Raw genomic sequence first — 19,462 nt, forward strand, 5'->3', positions numbered from 1 at the left:
CTTAAAAAATCTAATATAGAGAACCACTGTACTCATTCAATCTAATATAGGCAACCACTGTACTCATTCAATCTAATATAGACAACCACTGTACTCATTCAATCTAATATAGAGAACCACTGTACTCATTCAATCTAATATAGACAACCACTGTATACAAATGTTATTTTGTCCGCAGTTGCAATACGAGTTCCTCCACCGCGCCATCGTGAACTACGCCGAGTTACATAATCTCTTGAGTGACAGTTAAGTGCACACTCGAGTGGTGGCTCCACCTCGTACCGCACACAGCTAACTGCACACTCAAGTGGCAACTTCTACGGTTATTTAACACAAAGTACACACTTATACAAGTGATGATTTTAGTTAAGTAACAGCTAAATGATGATTTCACTCAAGTCGAAGTTACTTAACATGAAGTGTGCACTTGAAGAACACATTTAAATAATGATTTCATTTGAAGCAAACACTTCAGTGATATCTTGATGTTTGCTCTAAATGATAATTTTATTGTAAATGCATACTTGAGAATAAAATAGACACTGCTTGAGGGACACATATTACAGTTATTTTTAACATCATCGTATAAAGGTCACTTGACAATAAAATAGACACTTTGAGTGATTCACTACAAAATGAAGAGTGGCCCTTGAGTGTGCGCTCCACTCAATCCGATAGATGCAAAGTGGAGCACAAATAATCATTTTATTAAATGGCCGCGTCGATATTCAAGATACAAATAGGGGCGAAACTTCAACAAGTCTGTTAGGTTTAAATGTAACTAGACTATTTCTCTCAGGTTTAGTTTATAACTTGGATAAAAGAATAATATAAAACCTAGTTTGTAGAGCGCTTGAGCAAAGAGTCCCTTTTATTTGTTTTGTGCATATGAAACTATAATAGTCCTTATTTATTATATTAATTGCTAGGTATAATATATATATATATTTATGAATATTTGAAGGTTTTTTAACGTTTGATATTTAAAATGTAAGGAAAATATACCACTCTAGCCCATTTACTAATATTAGATATACGAGAAAAAGCATGTTGTTAGGTTTTGTATTTTTTAATAACGGAATTTAGATTGTGAAAATCGTCACATGGATTGGAGAAATTTAAAATTAGGATTTTACAAAATTGTGTAATTTTTGTAAAACTCTCGGAAAATAATGATGTATAATTTTTTATTTGGCCGTCGTCACGGATACTTTTGTAAAAATGGATGAAAAGATAATTCTGCTACTAATACTGCCGTAATCTGTTTTGTAATTTGATACTATGTTGTTTATTTATTGTATAATTTAATGTTTTCAAAATTTCAATCAAGTCTTCTGTTGAAATGATATGTTCAATTGGTAGATAATAAATTGTAATTGATTTTTTTTTATCTTCATGCAAACAATTTCTATTTCGTAGACACGTTCTCTCTCTGGTAATGAAATGCTTAACAACTCGTAATTGAATATCTTCTTACAAGCAATTTCTATCTCGTAATTACATGTTTTCTATCTCTTGATGAAATGTTCAGTAGAGACATATCTCGTAATAGAATGTATTTATCTCATCTGTAATTTTCAATGAAATGTTTCGTCGACATAAATGCTTTCTGTCTTACAATTAAATATTTTCATTTCATGATAGTTTATTTTATATCTGGTAATTGAAATGCTTTCTGTCCCATCACATTTTTTTGTAAATTCTTTCTATATTTTGATGAAAGGCCACATATCCTAAATGGAATTTTTTTCTGTACTGTAATGTAAAGTCTCATATAATGTATTGGAAAGACTTCTATTTTGTAATGGAAAATCTCCTATACTGTAATGGAATGTTTACTATTCTGTATTGGAATATTTCTAATTCTGTAATGTTTCCTATCCTGTAATGAAAGGATTCCTTTTTGAGGGATTAACTTCTACCAAGGGTCTTACTGTATTGGAATGTTTTCTAGAAGTTTTTCTTCCTTTTATAAAAATGTAATATTTTTTTAACTACCCGAAAGCACTGCCGCTTTTGGTTGTTAGTTTTCAACCAAATATTTGGCAGAGTCGTAAAATAAACTAAAGTAAATAATACATACTTAATAATAATGATAATAACTCTCCTTGGATTGTATAAAGTATAAATTTCACAAAATGAACGTAAACCGCTCAAAGTATGGTGTTTTTTGATAAGTTTTGGTTTTACCAATATTTGGTGCTAATTCATCAGATCACTCTCTCCACAAATACCTACCTACATATTATCATCGTTCATTGCACAACTAAATATTTTCCGTACGAATGCAACGTCTTAACCAGTGAAGAACACATCACAGTGGACAATCGACCAACTAATTGGAAGATATCTATATTTATTTTTGAATTCGTGTTTGAATCATGTTTCCTTTCAAGGGCTTAAAACCAATAAAATTGTGAAAAAAAAACTGAACATGTGATTTAATTCATCAGCGGTCGAGAAAGGGTTAACTAACTACATATAGTGACGTTTCTTTACAGTGACGCGGTACTGAATCACTAAAGGTAAAATTAAAAATAGCGTTTCTATAGAAAGGATGTCTATTTTGTTGTTGTTTTTTTTTTTAAATATTATTTATTGTTGAATGTTTTCATCACTTTTGTATGTTTTAAATAAGCAAATGTTTTTCTTTTACCCTACAGATTTTATAGAACATAATTTTAATATTATTTTTTAAATGCTACCACCGCCATTCTTATTGAAATACTCCTTTATTGCATTTTCAGTAATAGATTTAGTGATATTGCACCATTTAAACCAAAAACAAGTACAATCATTTGTTTCACATAGTGACATAAAACCATTGATAAAGATTAGAATACAAAATATTTATGTTTGCTTTAAAAATAAATAACCCTATTTGAACGCATTTGCAGTGCTGAAGAATCGTACCCACGCACGGTACAAAGCACTACAATTGCAGTGTCGTTCTTATACATCCTTTTTGCCATCAGCAGTTGTCACAATCCTTATTATTTATGGTCAAGCTGCTAAAAAATGTGCCATAATGTTTGACATTAACGTTGGAAAGAATAGGCAGTGTCACTTGTCATCGTGTCAGCAAATATGTCAGTAGGAGTCGTCAATGTATTTAAAAAAAACTACAAAATGTCAAATAATAATTTCTGTCAAAACAATATTAAAAAATATATATGAATTAGAATTAGAAGAACACACGGAAAAGAAAAAAGATAACGTTGCGACTTGGACTCTTATTCGGAACCTTCTATTCGAAAGGACGCGTATACCATTTTATCAATCTCATTTCTTGATTACATTAACATTATTTTTTATAAGTGGAGATTCGTAACGTAAACGGAATAATAACGTAATTCCCAAACAGAAGATGTCTATGAAAAAAGTATCCGTTTTTCTAATTCATATTATTTGAAAATTATTAATATTGTTTCAATGAGGTGTAAGTTTCTGATTCCTTTTTTTTGTCCATTTTGTTAAGTTTATTTTTGTGAACAAATAATAAATATTAGTGGCGATGCAATAACTTTTGAATCAATCTTCGATATTTGATGGTAGGAATGATTGTTGCCTATTTAGAGATGTTTATTTAATAATATAATTATGTCCCACGCTCAACTGCCCACCCGTCGTAATGTGTCCCACTGTAGTTTCCAACCTTCTCGGTAATGCAAATGAAAAAGATGGTTATGTCATTAACATTGTTACATTGTCAGTAATGGATTTGAAAGAGGGTTGCTAGTTACCATTGACACTGTTATTTGAAAGTGTCGGTAATTGATTTGACATTGTTTATCATTGTCTGGTTATCTAATTCACACTGTTGGTATGTTGTAATCCACAATCTTAGTAATGTAATGTTATGATCATTGACATTGTTGGTTATACAATTGACACCGAGTAATATAATGATATATAGCGACAAACACAGTACCCGACTGGCTGACCGTGATATTTTGAATAGCAATTATTTAAATTTAAATGGGACGAGGGAATCTCTCGCAGGAGCTTTCTCCTTGTGACATAATTTAAGATTAATTTGTTGTATGTAAACTAAACTAAATTAAATCTGCCCTATTAAAGAAGAGGAGCTTTTTTCTGCAAATTATCAACTGAAACTACATCCCGCGGGAATTGGTGACCTAGTTCCTGGGATGCAGTCTAGTTGGTAGTAGTAATAATACAAAAGTGGGTTATTATTATCATTTGGCTTTTTTCCAACATTTTTCTACAATTGGAAATAGTTTAGCATTGTAAAATAATGATTTTTCATACAACCTGTCATCACATATTACTTGTAAGAACTGGTCATTATTATGTATATTTATTTATGTGTAAAATAAACGAATTTTTAATGTAATTCATTGCTTTTTTTATTTTTATGCGAATATTGCACAAGAGTCCCAACTGCTCCCGACCATCTGAAAAACCAGTGAGAGTATTGCAACCCCAATTGGGGGTATGTGTGAGGCTGAAGGTGGGGAAGTACCTGACTATTCAGATCTGGTCACCAACCACGGCTAAAGCCACTTCAAGCAACGTTTCGATTATGAAAGTATCTGTGCATTTTTGTCAAAGTTTGCACATTGCGTTTTTGTCATGTCCTACTGTTTTGATTGGCTTTTTTATAAATTGGCGAATTATGGAATATTGTGAAAATTATATATTTTTAACATGTTAATTTAATAATTTACTTTGTTTAGTTAGTTAAATACAACTGTCGATTCTGTGTACACAGCCAGGGTGTTTCCAGGGGTAATTTGCTAGGTCGAGTTTGCTAACTTCGGGAGGTGATTCAACATGACGGTAGAAGTAAAAAAGTAGTTCTACAGAGCACCTTCCATTGAATTACCGGTAGATCAAGATCAGCACTCCCATCCGGCTGTTATGTGTTGAAGACTGCAATCCGTCAAACAACTATAAAGACGGTGAGATAATAATGTGTTGGAGATATTTGTGTATGAAGAAGAATACAATCTGTAAGAGCAATAATTGAAATGATGCTGAGGATACACAGCACACATGGTAGGTTACCTACTTACAAAGTATGTTCGGAGACGTATGAATCCATCCCTCCGGGAGTCCAGCTGGAGAGGTCAAAGGGTCTCCCTCAACAGGCATATCCGCCGCCAGGATCTGGACCAAACCTCACCCCATGAACCCGGGTACCCCTTCTAAGTCACCAAAATTAGAGAACCACTTGTGGTTACCCTAAGGCCTCTGTGTTGGTTATCCAATGAATGGTTCCCGGGGCGGCGGTACCTATACCCGCCTCCCAAAATGAACACCAACAGCCAATATATTAAAAAACATACTTCATACATATTATATTATTTGTTATACACTTTTTTTCAAATTCCTTTGCTAATTTGAGTTAGCGCATTTGAAATAATAAATTATTGTTAAAAAGCTTGCAGGATTAAATACTGTCGGGGTTGAAATAAAATAAATAAAGCAGGTTAGAAAAAAAATATTTAATAATAAATTTCTATACATTTAGTTTAACAATGGCTTTAATTAATGAATATGTATGAACTAAATACCTAAACTTATGTATGTGGAATATAATCAGACTCGTTTGCAACACGATTCTAGCGCCAAAACCATAAGAATGTTGTGTTCGCTTCTGTCCACAAGTCAATCGAGTCTTTAACAGGCTTGTAGCAGGTCTTAACGAGCTTGTAGTATGACTTAAGAAGCTCACAGTGAGTCTTAACAAGCCCGAAGCGGGTCTTAACAATCCCGCAGGCATATTTCCTTTTCCGTGTTCAATAGGAGGAAGTACTGACTTGAAACATGCACGAGTTTGTTACGCTATTTTTCTCTTTCTATTGAAGGGGCGCTTGAAGTGAAATGACACTAAACTGCGCTATATAAATGCCATGTTATTATTATTATCCTCCAATCGTGCACGGGTTTGCAATATGCTCAATCTAGAATTTCTTTCGGAAGGATTATATATAGAGGTAAATATATAGTGCATTCATATTATATTTATAGAAAGTAGAGAAAAATCGATGTTTATCCTAGAACTCGCTACCACAAAACTTTATTCCAAATCCTTCATAACCCCGAGCAACACCGGGTACACGTCAGCTAGCATAATATATTTTGATAAATAAAATCAATGCACGTATAAATAAAACCATGCACGAGATTGGAGGATGCGTGCCTTGAATTGACCACTAGTTTAGAAAGAGAATTAGCATAACAAGCCCGTGTACGAGATTGGAGGATTGACCACTAGTTTGAAAAGAGAATTAGCGTAACAAACCCGTGCGTGTTTGAAAAGGAAATACGCATCTGCAGCGGGTCTTATAAGGAGTCCTTTACAAACTTATTTTAGCTTATTTTAACAATAAGTTTGTAGTAAATGTAGACTACCTTGTAGCCAGTTTTAACAAGCTTATAATAGTCTGTCAAATTCGTGACGGGTTTTAACAAACTGTTGACCAATCGGAAAATCAATTTCAGTTTTCAAACTAATTTCCCAAATCCTAATGCAATTTGGACATTTGACATTTCAGAGCATACTTTCTAGTTTCTAGCGAGTCTTAACTCTTAGCATACTGGCCGGCACAGTATATTATGTATCATAAGTTTGTTAGCAAACTCAAACCAAACTCTTTAACCATTTCCAATTATTAATTGACAGTGTTTCTAACATGAAAGGTGATTTAAAATCATTATCAATGTATAAAACTGCAAAATGTGGTATGCAATTTCATATTTTGGAAGTGTAATCTGTGTGAAGGCATTTTGGAAGAGAATTATTATCGTTGGGTGATTGACAATGAATGTCTCTGGGAAGTGTTTTAAACTTTATTACATTTGGATAACATCTCTGAATGGTGCCCATTCTCGGCCCGCTTCAGTTTTCACTCAAAATAATGACCAGCTGTCCGCATTGTAATACGCTTGTCAGCTGATCACACAGTTTCAATAGAATTTCATTATCGACTCCTAACGGGGACCGTTCAAATGTTATAAATGTAAAATATTCAATCTACGCCAATACTGCTGTTATTATATATATTGTCTTCTGTCAGTATTATTTCAATTATAATAAATCATTTTTGTTATTTGTTATTGGGGTGTTACAGCTGTCCGAAACGTTGGCTAAAGAAGGAGTTAGCGCAACATGGCATAACACCCCAATAACTAAAATACTTTTGGCCGTGAAAATCTTAAATCATATATAAGAAATCATGATTTTTAATATGATACAAATATTTTAAACTTTCATCAATTCAAAATAAATCATTTTTTGTATTTTGTGCAGAATTTAAATTTATACACCTTGTTGTTTCAATGATCATACCATGAAATTAACCTAATTAAAGGAGTTATTTCATGTAATCTATCAAAATCTTTCTTCTGGTGACCTCTCTTCTCCCCTATCGGAGGTTAGCTACCATCTAACCAGCTTTGAACGATTATGTTAAAGAAAATTAACAAAACAATTCTAATTTGCAAAATGAATGTGAGCCTAACTTCACTTTTAGCTTGTTAAAGAGGTGTGTATCTTTGAAGTTTCTACAGTACATATGAGCAGGTGTATATTGGTAATTTAGTCAATTTGTAATCTTTAACCTAAAAGCCTGTTAACGGCCAGAACTCAAAAATGCAACAAATGATTTGTCTGTAAATACGTTAGAAAAATGTATAAAGTTCCCAATGTAAAAATATATGTACGGGAATCTTAGGTAACATGCTTTCACTGGTTTTCTTCAAACTTTATAATAATTTAAAAGACTTGTACATGTTTCTTCTAACTGCCCGTACAGAATGTATGAATACATAAATCATTTGTAATTACTTGAATCAGCAGACCGACAAGGTGATGTTCGAACCTTGACTACAGTTATTAAACTGAACAAGGTTAAAGGAGTTCAATTTCAAATAAATAATGGTAATAATAATTTATGATTTCTGAGCAATGCTATTTATTTATTTAAAAAATAATATATATTCCATCAAATTGATAAAAATCATTTTTTCATTAAACTGTTATTCAGCACAAGTCAAGTATGGATAACAGTCACAAAAACAAACACGGAAATACTGAACGCCCCGTACCGTACAGTGCAACTGGTTTTGTAATAGTAAAACACCCAGCCCTTCGTAATATAAAATAATATAATATACATATTGCAGTTCCAAAGTGATTATTATCCTAAAGGCTATTTAATGTAATAGTAGTCCATAACGCGCACAGTAGACCTTCTCATTCGGGACATTTTCAGCTTAACATTTCCAACATGGGACACTTCCAGCTTAACATTTCCAACATGGGACACTTCTAGCTTAACATTTCCAACATGGGACACTTTCAGTTAAATACTTCCCATTTGTAACACTTCCTGAGCTCTGTCAGATAAACAACTCCCACGTGAAACACTTGTCAGCTAAATATCTCCCACATAACAGCTAACCTTGTCAACTAAGCATCTCCTCCACGAGACCATATGTTAGCTAAACGTATACCACATGATACATTTGTCTGCTAAAACACCCATTACAAGTGAAGTGAGTCAACTATCTATCATCGGCTAATGCATTAGCCGATGAACTTATAGAAGGCACTCTTGTCAACTTATCATTTTTTAAGTATTTGTTGATAAGACAACAATAATTGTGGTTTTAGTTTTTAATTAAAATTCTCGTCTTGTCAATCACAATGATCAATGCGCAATGGCCACAAGTCTGAAGTTGCCATTTGTTAGCTTATGGTTATACCAAAGATTCCACGGTGTAGCCGCTTGCCTAGCTCATAGGATTCCAAACTGAGCCAAACAGTACCACTTGTCAGCTAATAAGTTTGCAGTAGTTTATTAGTGAAGTGTTAGTTGATAATGCCAAGATGTTTTTGCCACTTGTCAGCTAATAGTGCCACAACGTTAGACCTTGTCAACTAAGACTGCCACAGGATTTGCTGTAGTTTGCCGTTTGTCAGCTGATGTTGCCTAAATAGTGGCCAAGATGTTTGCCACTTGTACAGTTTATAATGCCACTCGCTAGCTCACAGTGCCACAGGATTTGCTGTTGTTTGCCATTTGTCAGCTGATGGTACCTAGATAGTGGCCAAGGTGTTTGCCACTCGTCAGCTGACAGTGTTTGCTGTCCCAAGAAACGTGGTGGTCACTAGTAGTTGAGGTAGGTCCACTGCGCGGTGAGGTGCCCCTATAGAAGGGCGCGAATCTCCTTGTGAACGTAGCAGAGGAAGTCCACGTAGGAGGCGGACCCGTCTTGGCCCTGATCCTCCACCAGGAAGTGGCGGAACACCGTCTCCAGCTTGTCGTGCTGCCGAACCACCGTCAACTGCAAACAATACAACACGATGATTACGGCTGGTTGTGAATTCTAGTGTACCTGAAAACTGGTTTTAGCTGAATTCCTCGACGTCGCCTAGCCTTCACGCAGACAATGGAGTTTTTGATAATAATGTTGCATACGTCAAGTATGTATACTCTTCTTTATATTCATTCATCTTTCTCGGGCGTCTCAGACTTTTCCTAGCATTCAAACCATTCTAAATACTCCTAGCACTATTAATTACCATTTATTCATACAGATAGATAACTCACCCGCATGTGTCTTCTTCTCTGGCGCCGCAGTCCATCCACCAGGTCCCTGAGAGCTTGGTTGGGTCCCTCGGCGAGCTCCGGTAGGCTCAGGGCTTCCGCATCCACCTCCTGCGCAGTGTTCACTCCAAACACACCCCTCACCAGGTCCGTGGGGCACTGGAGTCCTACCCACAGCAGCAGGTGCACCCCATTCTCTGGAAACCACAACCAAATTTTACAATCAAACTGATTTGTACTGGATGTATTGAATGGATTGGTTTACAAGAGAGACACTCACCCAAAAGGTATAGACCGTCGTCCCGCATCTTCTCTGCGGAGCATCTCAGCGGCTGAGGACTCTCCCCGTGCAAGAGGGGCGCCAGGGAGGTGAGGGAGGGGTACAGGGTGGCCAGGCACGCTGACACGTCCGCCGCCAGAGCCGTCTGCATGGCCCAGCTGCGGTCGTCACACGACATGTCCGCTCCTGGGGGAAATACACAACATTGTTTGATTTAAATCAGTGGGAGAATCCCTAATCCCTTGTGGGGACGCTAGATTGGGCGATGGCTCAAGAAAGTGTTGAAAAAATTTGATTTGTCAATCCTTTATCAATCTTTCGCACTAGAATCATTCATGTACACAGTGTATCAGTACATACCACAAAGATTTTAACCAGCGATTCATGAACTTATTTGGAGTAAAAAGTGTAGATGTCAATATATAACAGGTCACACTGCCACATGTAGCAACGGATAATGTGATACACGCTCTGTCTCGTCTGTACAGTGCTGCTGGAATGAGAGAACTGCAATGTGTGACCTTACGGTCCTCCTCTAAATCCAAGTACTTGTTTGTAGTACTGAAGCACTCATCACTCAAGAGAAGCAATAACAGTAAATTCTTGCTGCGCACTAACCTCCGCTGAGCGCGTCGCTGCGAATCAGACAGTTGGCGTAGAGCGGCAACAGCTTCATGCTCTCGGGCAGCACCAGCTGTCCGGCACTAGTGGGCGAGGCGCAGTGCTTGCGGTAGCAGACAAGCGACTGGGCGCAGCGGGCGATGATGCCTTCCTTGATGGATTTGGGGGAGTGTTCACTCAGTCTCCACACGGCTGGAAAAAGATTTACTCATAAATAAAGATTATTAGCCACTCGAGCGATAAAGATTTCCAACTTTTCGGTTTTGAATTCGGCCGTGCTCATTCCATAAATCATACGTCCGAATAAGGATAGTAAGAAAACATATTGTGGTTTAAAGCCAATGAATCCACCTGTATTTCACCGTTAATCCCAAATTATCATATCGAGGATGTTTACCTACCAATTGGGTAGATTTCAATCGAGCGGATAATACGCTAGACAGAAAATCCCCGGAAGTCTGAACTGATAATTCCATAAGACTTGTAGGCCACACACATTCAATGAAATTAATTATCTGTTCAATTTCCCATCTCTCCGGAGTATACATTTGACAGTGGAATTTCAGAAAAGCAAGAGGTGAAGAATGTCAAAGAGGTGAAGGGTCAATTTTGTTGCATTTACACACACAGTTATAAAATATATTAATGTGCAAAAGCAGTCAAAACGTATATTAACATGGAATGCCAAAAAGAGTTAATAGTTTATTGTAACTTATGTGTGGTTAGACATGAGATGGGGGTAGCATTTCTATATTCAGCTAAATGAGAAAAGTGCCCCTTTTTTAATTTATTTATTTATTAACGGACATCGTCCAAATTACAAAATAATAACACGAATAAATTAAAATGAAAAATACAGGAGTAGACAAAGGTACATGAAAGCAAAGACATATGGTAGATATAATATAAGAAAATAAAGTGACAAGTCGAATCAAGTCAAGAATACGCCGTGGGTCAGGACCACATGACACTTATAATATTCCGTCACTTGTTTAGCGACTGGCAAAAATCATTCAGACTTATCCCAAAAAAGTTAAGGTTTTGACTTGAGTTGACCAGTCTACACATTCTGGACAATGGTGAATAATATCCATAATTTGTCAAATGATGGTTGAGGAAGAGCAGTTCATTATTTCTGAGTCTTTGCGAGGGGATATTGAAAGGAATGAGTTGCAGTAGAGTAGGTGAATCAATAATACCATTTATAATTTTGAAGAAGCAAATGAGGTCATTTCTTTCCCGATGGACTTCCAAAGGAGAGAGGTTTAGAGTTAGTTCAATTTCATCATATGAGTATTTGGCTTTTTCTAATCCTAGCCTCCTAGCAATCCCTCTTAAGAACCGATGTTGAACAGATTCAATGCGTCGAATGTGGACAGCATAAAAAGGAGACCAGATAACACAAGCATATTCAAGATGGGGGCGAACCAAGGAGCAGTAAAGAGTTCTAAGGGTATTTACGTTTTTGAAGTCCGAAGTGATTCTAGTGATGAAACCAAGTAGTTTGAGGGATTTATTAATGATTGCAGTTATGTGATCCCGAAAAGAAAGCTTGCTATCAAGAGAGACACCAAGGTCTTTAATAGATGTAACAGTTGTTAAGTAAATATTATTAAGTTTGTATTTGAAGACAATCGGTTTTTTTGATCTATAGAAGGACATAATTTTGCATTTATCGACATTTAGTTTCAAACAATTAATTTTACACCAATCATTGAAAGAGTCGATATTCGATTGGAAAAGAAGGCAGTCATCATGATTTTTTATTATTTTTAGAATCTTATTGTCGTCCGCAAAAAGCCAAAAGCGTGTATGAGAAAAAATACTAATAATGTCTTTTATAAACAAGTTAAAAAGAAGCAGCGCTAGATGTGCTCCTTGAGGTACGCCGGACGTTACTTCAATAATAGTAGACACAAAGTTGTTTAATTTAACTCTTTGTTTTCTATTGCTTATAAGAATTAAAGAATGATAGCAAGAGGTTTCTAATAAATACCGATAGCATATAGTTTGGCCATAAGGATTGAGTGGTTTACTTTGTCGAAAGCTTTAGAGAAGTCGGTATATAGAACATCTATTTGTGAGTTATCTTCTAGACCATTGACGATGGAATTGGTAAAGGATAGTAAGTTAGTAGTAGTAGATTTAGCAGATCTAAATCCATGCTGTTCCTCGATCAGTACATTTTTAAAGATAGGTGTGAATTTCTTCATTATTATTGACTCAAATATTTTAGGAATATGGGATAATATCGATATGGGTCTATAGTTTTCTACGTTCAACTTATTGCCGGATTTGAAAATAGGTCTGATATAAGAAACTTTCCAGGAGTCTGGAAAAGTGGCAGATGATATTGACAAGTTATATAACAAAGAAATTGGCTTAGATTTAGTAAATTTACATTCCTTCAGTAATATTTCTGGAATATTATCAGGACCAGTGCTTGTTTTGCTGGGGAGATTTTTTAAGGAGTTAAAGGGATCTATAAGTGTGATTTGGCAATTATTTAAATCAATAGTATTAGTATAGTTGAGTGGAGGGATAGTGCACGAGGTATCAGAATAGACGGAGGAGAAGTTTTCAGCGAAAAGGTTAGCAATGTCGAGACCGTTGGTAGCATGATTTACATTAAAGATTACAGATTCGCAATCTGCGCTGGCCGCTGACGTGGGTGTACAGGAGGGCCACCTGCACACAACATACTTGGAGGGAGATCATTATCATTAGTACTTTTTTGTTTAACAAATTTCCAGAATTGTTTAGGGTTAAGATTTAATTGTGTCTCAGTGAGTTCGATGTAGGATTTGTAGCACCTAACAGATTCGATTTTGGATAGTTCTCTTAGCTGAGAAAATTTATGATAATGCGCCAAGTTGTTCGTACATTTGAATAATTTGTGTATTATCTTTTTCTCGATTATCAACTTTTTTAGTTTCATGCTTCACCAAATGGGAAACTTAGGCTGGGAATAAGTTCCCTTAGGTAATTGTAAGCAGGTTAATTTCACAATATAGAAAATAGATGCTGAAGAATAACATTTCAAGTGACTACAATACAAAGGCATTAGAATACAACACAGTCAACATACTCACTCACTCAACATACATACACACTCAGACATATTTATGGATGAAATTAATGGATACTAATGTATTTATAAACAGTGTCGATATAAAAAAAAATCTTGATCTATCCTTAACCATTCTTTTAGTTCAGTGGGCAGGTTGATTGGCTTTTAACATCCATTGATATCTTATTAAATATATTTGGTACAAGATAAGCGAATGCTCGTTGAGGTGATAATTTTACTACAAGGCGGTATAAAGGCAGATAATAATAAATGCCAGTTTCTTCTGGAATGAGATTTAACCTTAGCGAGGAATTTCTTGACTTGAGGAGATTTTGTTTTTACATCAACTCCACCTAGGAAAATAATTTCCCTCAGGGAATTTGCCCTCTTTGCGGATGCTGTGTGGACTGTCCTTTTAAGGAGAGGAAGTTCTGTGGGTGAATCTGGGGATGAGTGTATCCAGGAGTGACTATCCCTCCCACTGCAGTGCGAGGTGATGGGTCGAGAGAGTCCGGCTGGATTCGTCAAAGACAGACATATCTACCACCCCTACTTGGTTCTTGTGGCGGCGGTATCCATACCTGCCTCCCAAATTGAGCTGCAGGATAAGAAACAAAGGGAGGACAGTCAGTTGCCTTTACCTTGCTTGGTGAGGAAGTTGATAATGGTGTCCAGATCGCAGCACCGATACACATCGGCCATCTGGGTGGCCACGTTGAGGGCAAGGTTGCAGATTCGCAATCTGCGCTGGCCGCTGACGTGGGTGTACAGGAGGGCCACCTGCACACAATGTTACACAAGTCAGAGTCAGTTGATGGGGAGAACCTGAATATATGATCAGTCTAACAATTCAGACCTCGAAGGCATTTAAATGATTTGTGAAGGAGAGAATAATCTGGTTTTGCTAACCTGAATGTAGACTCCATCTTCTCCGGTTAATTTATCATCGTGTTTGATTTCCACTCCGATTGCTTTGTCACTATCTGAAATCAAAAAATACAACATTGTCAGTAAAACTCTTTTACAAGGTAACAATGTGAACCTCTTTGTGGGTTTAAAAATACTGGTTAACCTTTGGCATTCCAACATGCAAAATAAAACTCTGAGTAATCAATTCATACATATTGTTGCATTTGATAAAGTTAATTTTATAAAAAGCCCATTCATTCATCAATACTGACTTTTAATCAGTCGGTACTTTGGTACTGCTGACAGTCAGCCTGCGGCACGTAGTGTCTTTATCCCTTTGGTAATAGTGCGAACCAGTGAGATGGCAAGCTTCACCCAAAAGTGACTTGAGTGAGTAGATTGACCCATAAGCAAAATAATGTGCGAGTGAGATGGCGCATTATTTAACTGCGTATTTTGCAGTGGATTTGGTTCCAGCGAGCGAGGAGTATTATTTGCGGCAAGGAATGATACCTACGTATTTATAAATATAGTTTTTTTTTTCATTTTAATCTAGTATGTACTTTAGTTTAATTTATTCAATGGCAGATGACGTGTTAGGTTTTGTAGGAGGACAGAAAATATCAAAACTAAAAGGCCTTTTGTAAAATTATGATGGAGGATAGTAATATAAAAGACTTTGTGTACCCCCGTTGGCAACGGAAGGGTTAAAGACACAGCACCTTTTAAACATTTCTACATGAAGGTAATTTGAGGTAAAAAGCGAAATGACAATTCCAGAATTCCAGAATTCAAGGGACAGCGTTGTACAAATTGTATAATTATAATAAGATGCTAGTTGACATCTATTAAGAAAAGCATACTAAGGTTTTGGAAAATCAGTGTTTAAGATCCTAATTCTGTGTGCCCCTAAACCAAGGGCAAGTCGATCATGGTGCAAATTGACAACCATGGATGAAAAAAATTTGTTCTGGTCGTTGGACAAATTGGTTTTGCTAGATACGTGCTTATTTGTCGAAGTTACGAAGAACTAAAAAAAAATCTTATAAGATTCTTGTTAGAAGTCTGTCATAAACGAATTACCATAATATGAGGAGATTCCTTAACTTCTGTGTGGGGAAATGAGAAGCAGTTACTCACCCAGGGTTGCCAGCTCCACGTCGGTGGTGTTGGACATGAAGAAGTTGCCGTAGAAGTCGGTGGCGCGCACTCCGGTGGAGGTGCGCACTCGCATCACCGCATCGTAGGCCGTGGGCCGCGTCAGAACGTGGCGCAGGTCCCACAGGAAGCGTTCTCCATCCACATCCGCCTGCAAGAAGAATAAGACAGCGTTAAAAGTGTGAGATGTAAAGTGTAATAGGTTCCATTAAAAAAAGGATCATTGAAGAAAAATAACAAATAAATCATGACCAAGCGTAAATTAACTAACGTAATGAAAACTAACCCAACTTAAACAATTATTTTATCATATTCTATTTTGTCCAGATATTAGCAGTGAATTTCAACGAACTTTGAAAATGAAGGGCAAGAAACTGATGCTCAGCTTTAGAAGTTGACAGTCCTCAACTCAAAGCTTTCAAATGGCAAATCAGGTCTCACAAGGGACTTACACGTGGCTATTGAATTTTCTGCATCATTGAAAACTTCAGAATGTAGAGTTCCTCAAGGAACCCATTTAGAGCCACTTTAATTATTAAAAACTTTACATGAAATGGTTATCGCACACATTTCAGCTCGGCATCGCCTCGCCACATTTCACTAGGACATCAGAGACGAAGCGATGCCATTATGATGCTGATTAGTGTGCGTTGCAGACTGGAGTTTCACAAAGAACTCTGAACGGCTCGAGCTGAGGCGATGCTGATCTGGTGCCGGGTGTTACGTATGTGACAACCTAAAACAGTATCTATTTTACATGATAGAATGGATTCCCGAACAAACCATAATAATGGAAACCCAGAATGTGGTACTAAAACTAAAATAAATGAGTTAACGGCTGGAACTATGGAATATGATTAGGATGGTGGAGGATGCTTACATGTACATATTATGTAGGTGCCGTTGAAAAGGAAGAGCTTCAGAAATATTAATTCATTTCGATCTCAATACTTGGCATAGTTACCTGGAAGTAGGTGTACTTGTAGAGAGAACCCCCGGTGAGGCGGGGCAGCTGGCCGAGGGTGGCTGCGTCGATGTAGGAACTGTTGAAGAGGAAGAGTTCCACTCCGCAGCCAGCACCAACGCATTCCTGGGCTACTTCGTTGTAAACTTTAGTCTGTGGACCTGAAATTTAACAAAATCATTAGTTATAAAAGCGTTAAGTCACAGAATTTTAAATCTTCGGGACGAGATGCTATATACTTACTCAGTATGTTCTTCTCCTTATCAGTGCCAAGAAGTTTCCTATCATCTCTGTTTGCCAGTTTTCCTGGAGCCTGTCCTGTTGGCAGTGAAGAGTGGAATATCAGCAACTTGCCGCAGCACTCGGCTGCCTTGAGCGCTTCCAATCCAGCCTACAACAGATACACAGGACATATATTAGTAATGATAAAATACCAGCAAAATGCTAGAACCGGATGGAATCAATCGGAGGAAAAGACAGACTAAATCCAAAGCAGGATAGACAACTTCTCGACATAGATAATTCACTCTGAGAGATAGCAGAAATACTAACAAGACATTGGCATCTCAAGAGATACATGCATCTATCATCGGGAAAAAGGCAGTAAAAGCTGTAGCGTTCATCAATGGCGGCACTGAATACCGCATAAGAGTCTCAACTGCTTCTCTGCTCACCGTCTGGAGCCAGTGAAAATATGGCATGCCCAATTGGGGTATGTTGTTAGGCTGAAGGTAGTGGGGAGGGGAATAGGAAGGTGGGGGAGTACCTGGCTATTCAAGCCATTTCAATTAACGTTTCAATTCTGAATGGTGGTCTTACACCAGGACGATACTGAGAGTATCTTCCATTTGGGAACGAGCCGCAAGTATAATATATACTATTTTTAATTAATAAATTGTGAAATAACACAAATTAATCAAATAAAATTTACTCGCACACGCCGGGATTTGAACCCGCGAGCTTCGGCTTGCTAGTCCAGAGCCTTACCCCTAGACCACGGAGGCCGACAAATATGGATAGAAATTCACTGAGGGAGTTAGCAGGACCATTAACAGGATACTGTCACCTCCGGAGACACAAGCAGCTGTTGGGAGTTACAAGCAAACAGTGATAGCTATAGAAAACTTGAATAGGATGAAGTGAAGTCACTTTGAGGGGAAAAAAGAATCAGAAAGTGGGGGAGTTGAATACCATATTATGCAAACAGGAGAGGAGGAGAGGAATAAAGTGTAACAATATTAGAACCAATGCCATGTATCGATGGGAAAAAGACTGAACCGAAAGGCAAATGGTTGGGAGGACCATGTTAAGTTAGGTTTCGTCCATGAAAGTCAGCGTAATATTAAATGGTGTTTAGGCCCCAAATTGGAATTGAACCAAGATGGATTAGGATAGCTCAAGGTAGACAGGTGAGATTCTATGTTTTGTCAGGGGTGGGGAACTCTCTGTTCATTTCCACGTCCCCAACGGTCAATATAAGGGGAAGGTCACTTCAATTATCACAAGCAATACAAGTAGGACAAAGGTTTTATTTGAGTAGAATACACGGGAACACATATTAGCTTTTAAAGAACACATATTATCGAATTCTCTCTCTCCCTCAACAGGATGAATCAGTATCTAGGTGAATTTACGGTTTTGAACACAATGAAAGGGGAATATTCTGAAGTTGCTTACTGTTTGCCATGTCATGATGAGTGCTCGTGGTCTGTTTAGGCCACACAGACGATGTATTGGACACAGGCGAATTTAGCGGTAGAACGACTCCGACGGGCCGAATATAAATATTGGATCCGAATCATGATTAAAAACGGTACGGCAGAATATCGATTACAACAATTGAGTCCGTCTTTAAGATGCGTGAATATGCGAGTTTCCGGTATATTGCGTCATGCTCGAGAGAGCAATGTTACGGCCGAGCGCGGGACGCTGTGAGCGAGGCTGATGCTAGCTGTGGACTGCCGGGACACGTGCAAGCCGGCAGCCCGTTGACCATCTGGCATGCGTGCCGTGTCCGCGGAGTGGGGATAAACATATACTGCTTCTAGGGTGACCATAGTTTATGCGTAATAAGGTGACCGTACTTTAATATAAATAGGGTGACTGTACTTCATAACAACCATTAGACCACAAACCGACCTGAACAGCGGGAAGCAGGATGGTCTCGGTGTCCTTGGTGTCTCGGAACATGGTGGGGATCTCCTGCGCCAGGGCGTCCAGCAGGTGCGCCGCCTTGCCCGGCTCCACCAGCAGCCCCTGGGACAGCGGCACAAATACCTCCTGCACATCTCCCACCACCAGCATCTGCGGCAGGGCCAACGTCTCCTGGAAGCAAACAAATTCAATTTGGGAAGCGTGGAAGGGTATCACCGCCCCGGGAACCATTTACTGAATAACCAACACCCCTGCCATAGGTCACACCACGTGGTTCGCTACGTTTGGTGACTTATCAGGAGTGCCGGGTTAATAATAACAATATTGAGATGATTTGAATAGTGCCATTTTTGTAAAATTATCACCTCAAGGTCGCTATTCAAATATATACGATGATCTATCTTATTACTAACTATAGACCAGACAAACCATTATCAACTTATGGCTAACAGATCACATCCACCGATGAGTCGATCACTAATACAAAATTATATGTACAATGCATTTGGCCATGCATGGTACATATTGTTTTATACAGGGTGAGGTTTTCATGGGGTGAGATTTGTCCAGGTCTTGGTGGCGGATGCAACTGCCCACCAGCTGCATGGCAGGTCGGATCGGGAGACCCTTTGACTACTCCAGCCGGACTCTCCGACTCTCTGACTCCTGGATTCACTGACCCTAGATTCCTACCCAGCCCTCCCATTCCACACCGAGGAGTGGCG

General features: G+C 37.8%; 2 protein-coding genes across 7 annotated transcripts in view; one reads left to right on the plus strand and one right to left on the minus strand.

The window, feature by feature from the left end:
- The window catches only part of Ptp69D (Protein tyrosine phosphatase 69D), a 69,063-nt gene extending 64,706 nt beyond the window's left edge, over positions 1-4,357 (plus strand). For all 5 annotated transcript variants that reach the window (XM_089649234.1, XM_089649237.1, XM_089649236.1 and 2 more), the window contains exon 30: positions 179-4,357. In XM_089649234.1, the coding sequence (XP_089505360.1) occupies positions 179-250 (72 nt within the window). In that variant the 3' untranslated portion in view covers positions 251-4,357. The remainder of the gene's footprint in view (positions 1-178) is intronic.
- A 1,095-nt stretch (positions 4,358-5,452) lies between these two features.
- Positions 5,453-19,462, minus strand: part of Sec24CD (COPII coat complex component secretory 24CD) — a 28,874-nt gene continuing 14,864 nt past the window's right edge. Inside the window, exons 8-18 of one of the 2 annotated variants that reach the window (XR_016305102.1) lie at positions 18,723-18,908; positions 16,827-16,974; positions 16,584-16,744; positions 15,602-15,770; positions 14,462-14,535; positions 14,194-14,332; positions 10,480-10,674; positions 9,862-10,047; positions 9,585-9,778; positions 9,071-9,318; positions 5,453-8,963 (exon numbers count right to left, since the gene is read on the minus strand). Coding sequence is in view for 1 of the 2 variants with exons in the window: in XM_089649357.1 (XP_089505483.1) it covers positions 9,181-9,318; positions 9,585-9,778; positions 9,862-10,047; positions 10,480-10,674; positions 14,194-14,332; positions 14,462-14,535; positions 15,602-15,770; positions 16,584-16,744; positions 16,827-16,974; positions 18,723-18,908 (1,590 nt within the window). In the remaining variant the exon portion in view is untranslated. Of the gene's footprint in view, positions 9,319-9,584; positions 9,779-9,861; positions 10,048-10,479; positions 10,675-14,193; positions 14,333-14,461; positions 14,536-15,601; positions 15,771-16,583; positions 16,745-16,826; positions 16,975-18,722; positions 18,909-19,462 lie in introns of both variants that reach the window. The other variant, XM_089649357.1, reaches the window with a different exon arrangement.

Source organism: Hesperophylax consimilis, chromosome 29, assembly GCF_061612785.1.
Source record: "Hesperophylax consimilis isolate HC1 chromosome 29, BYU_Hcon_1.0, whole genome shotgun sequence".
In the NCBI taxonomy this organism is placed as follows: Eukaryota; Metazoa; Arthropoda; class Insecta; order Trichoptera; family Limnephilidae; genus Hesperophylax; species Hesperophylax consimilis.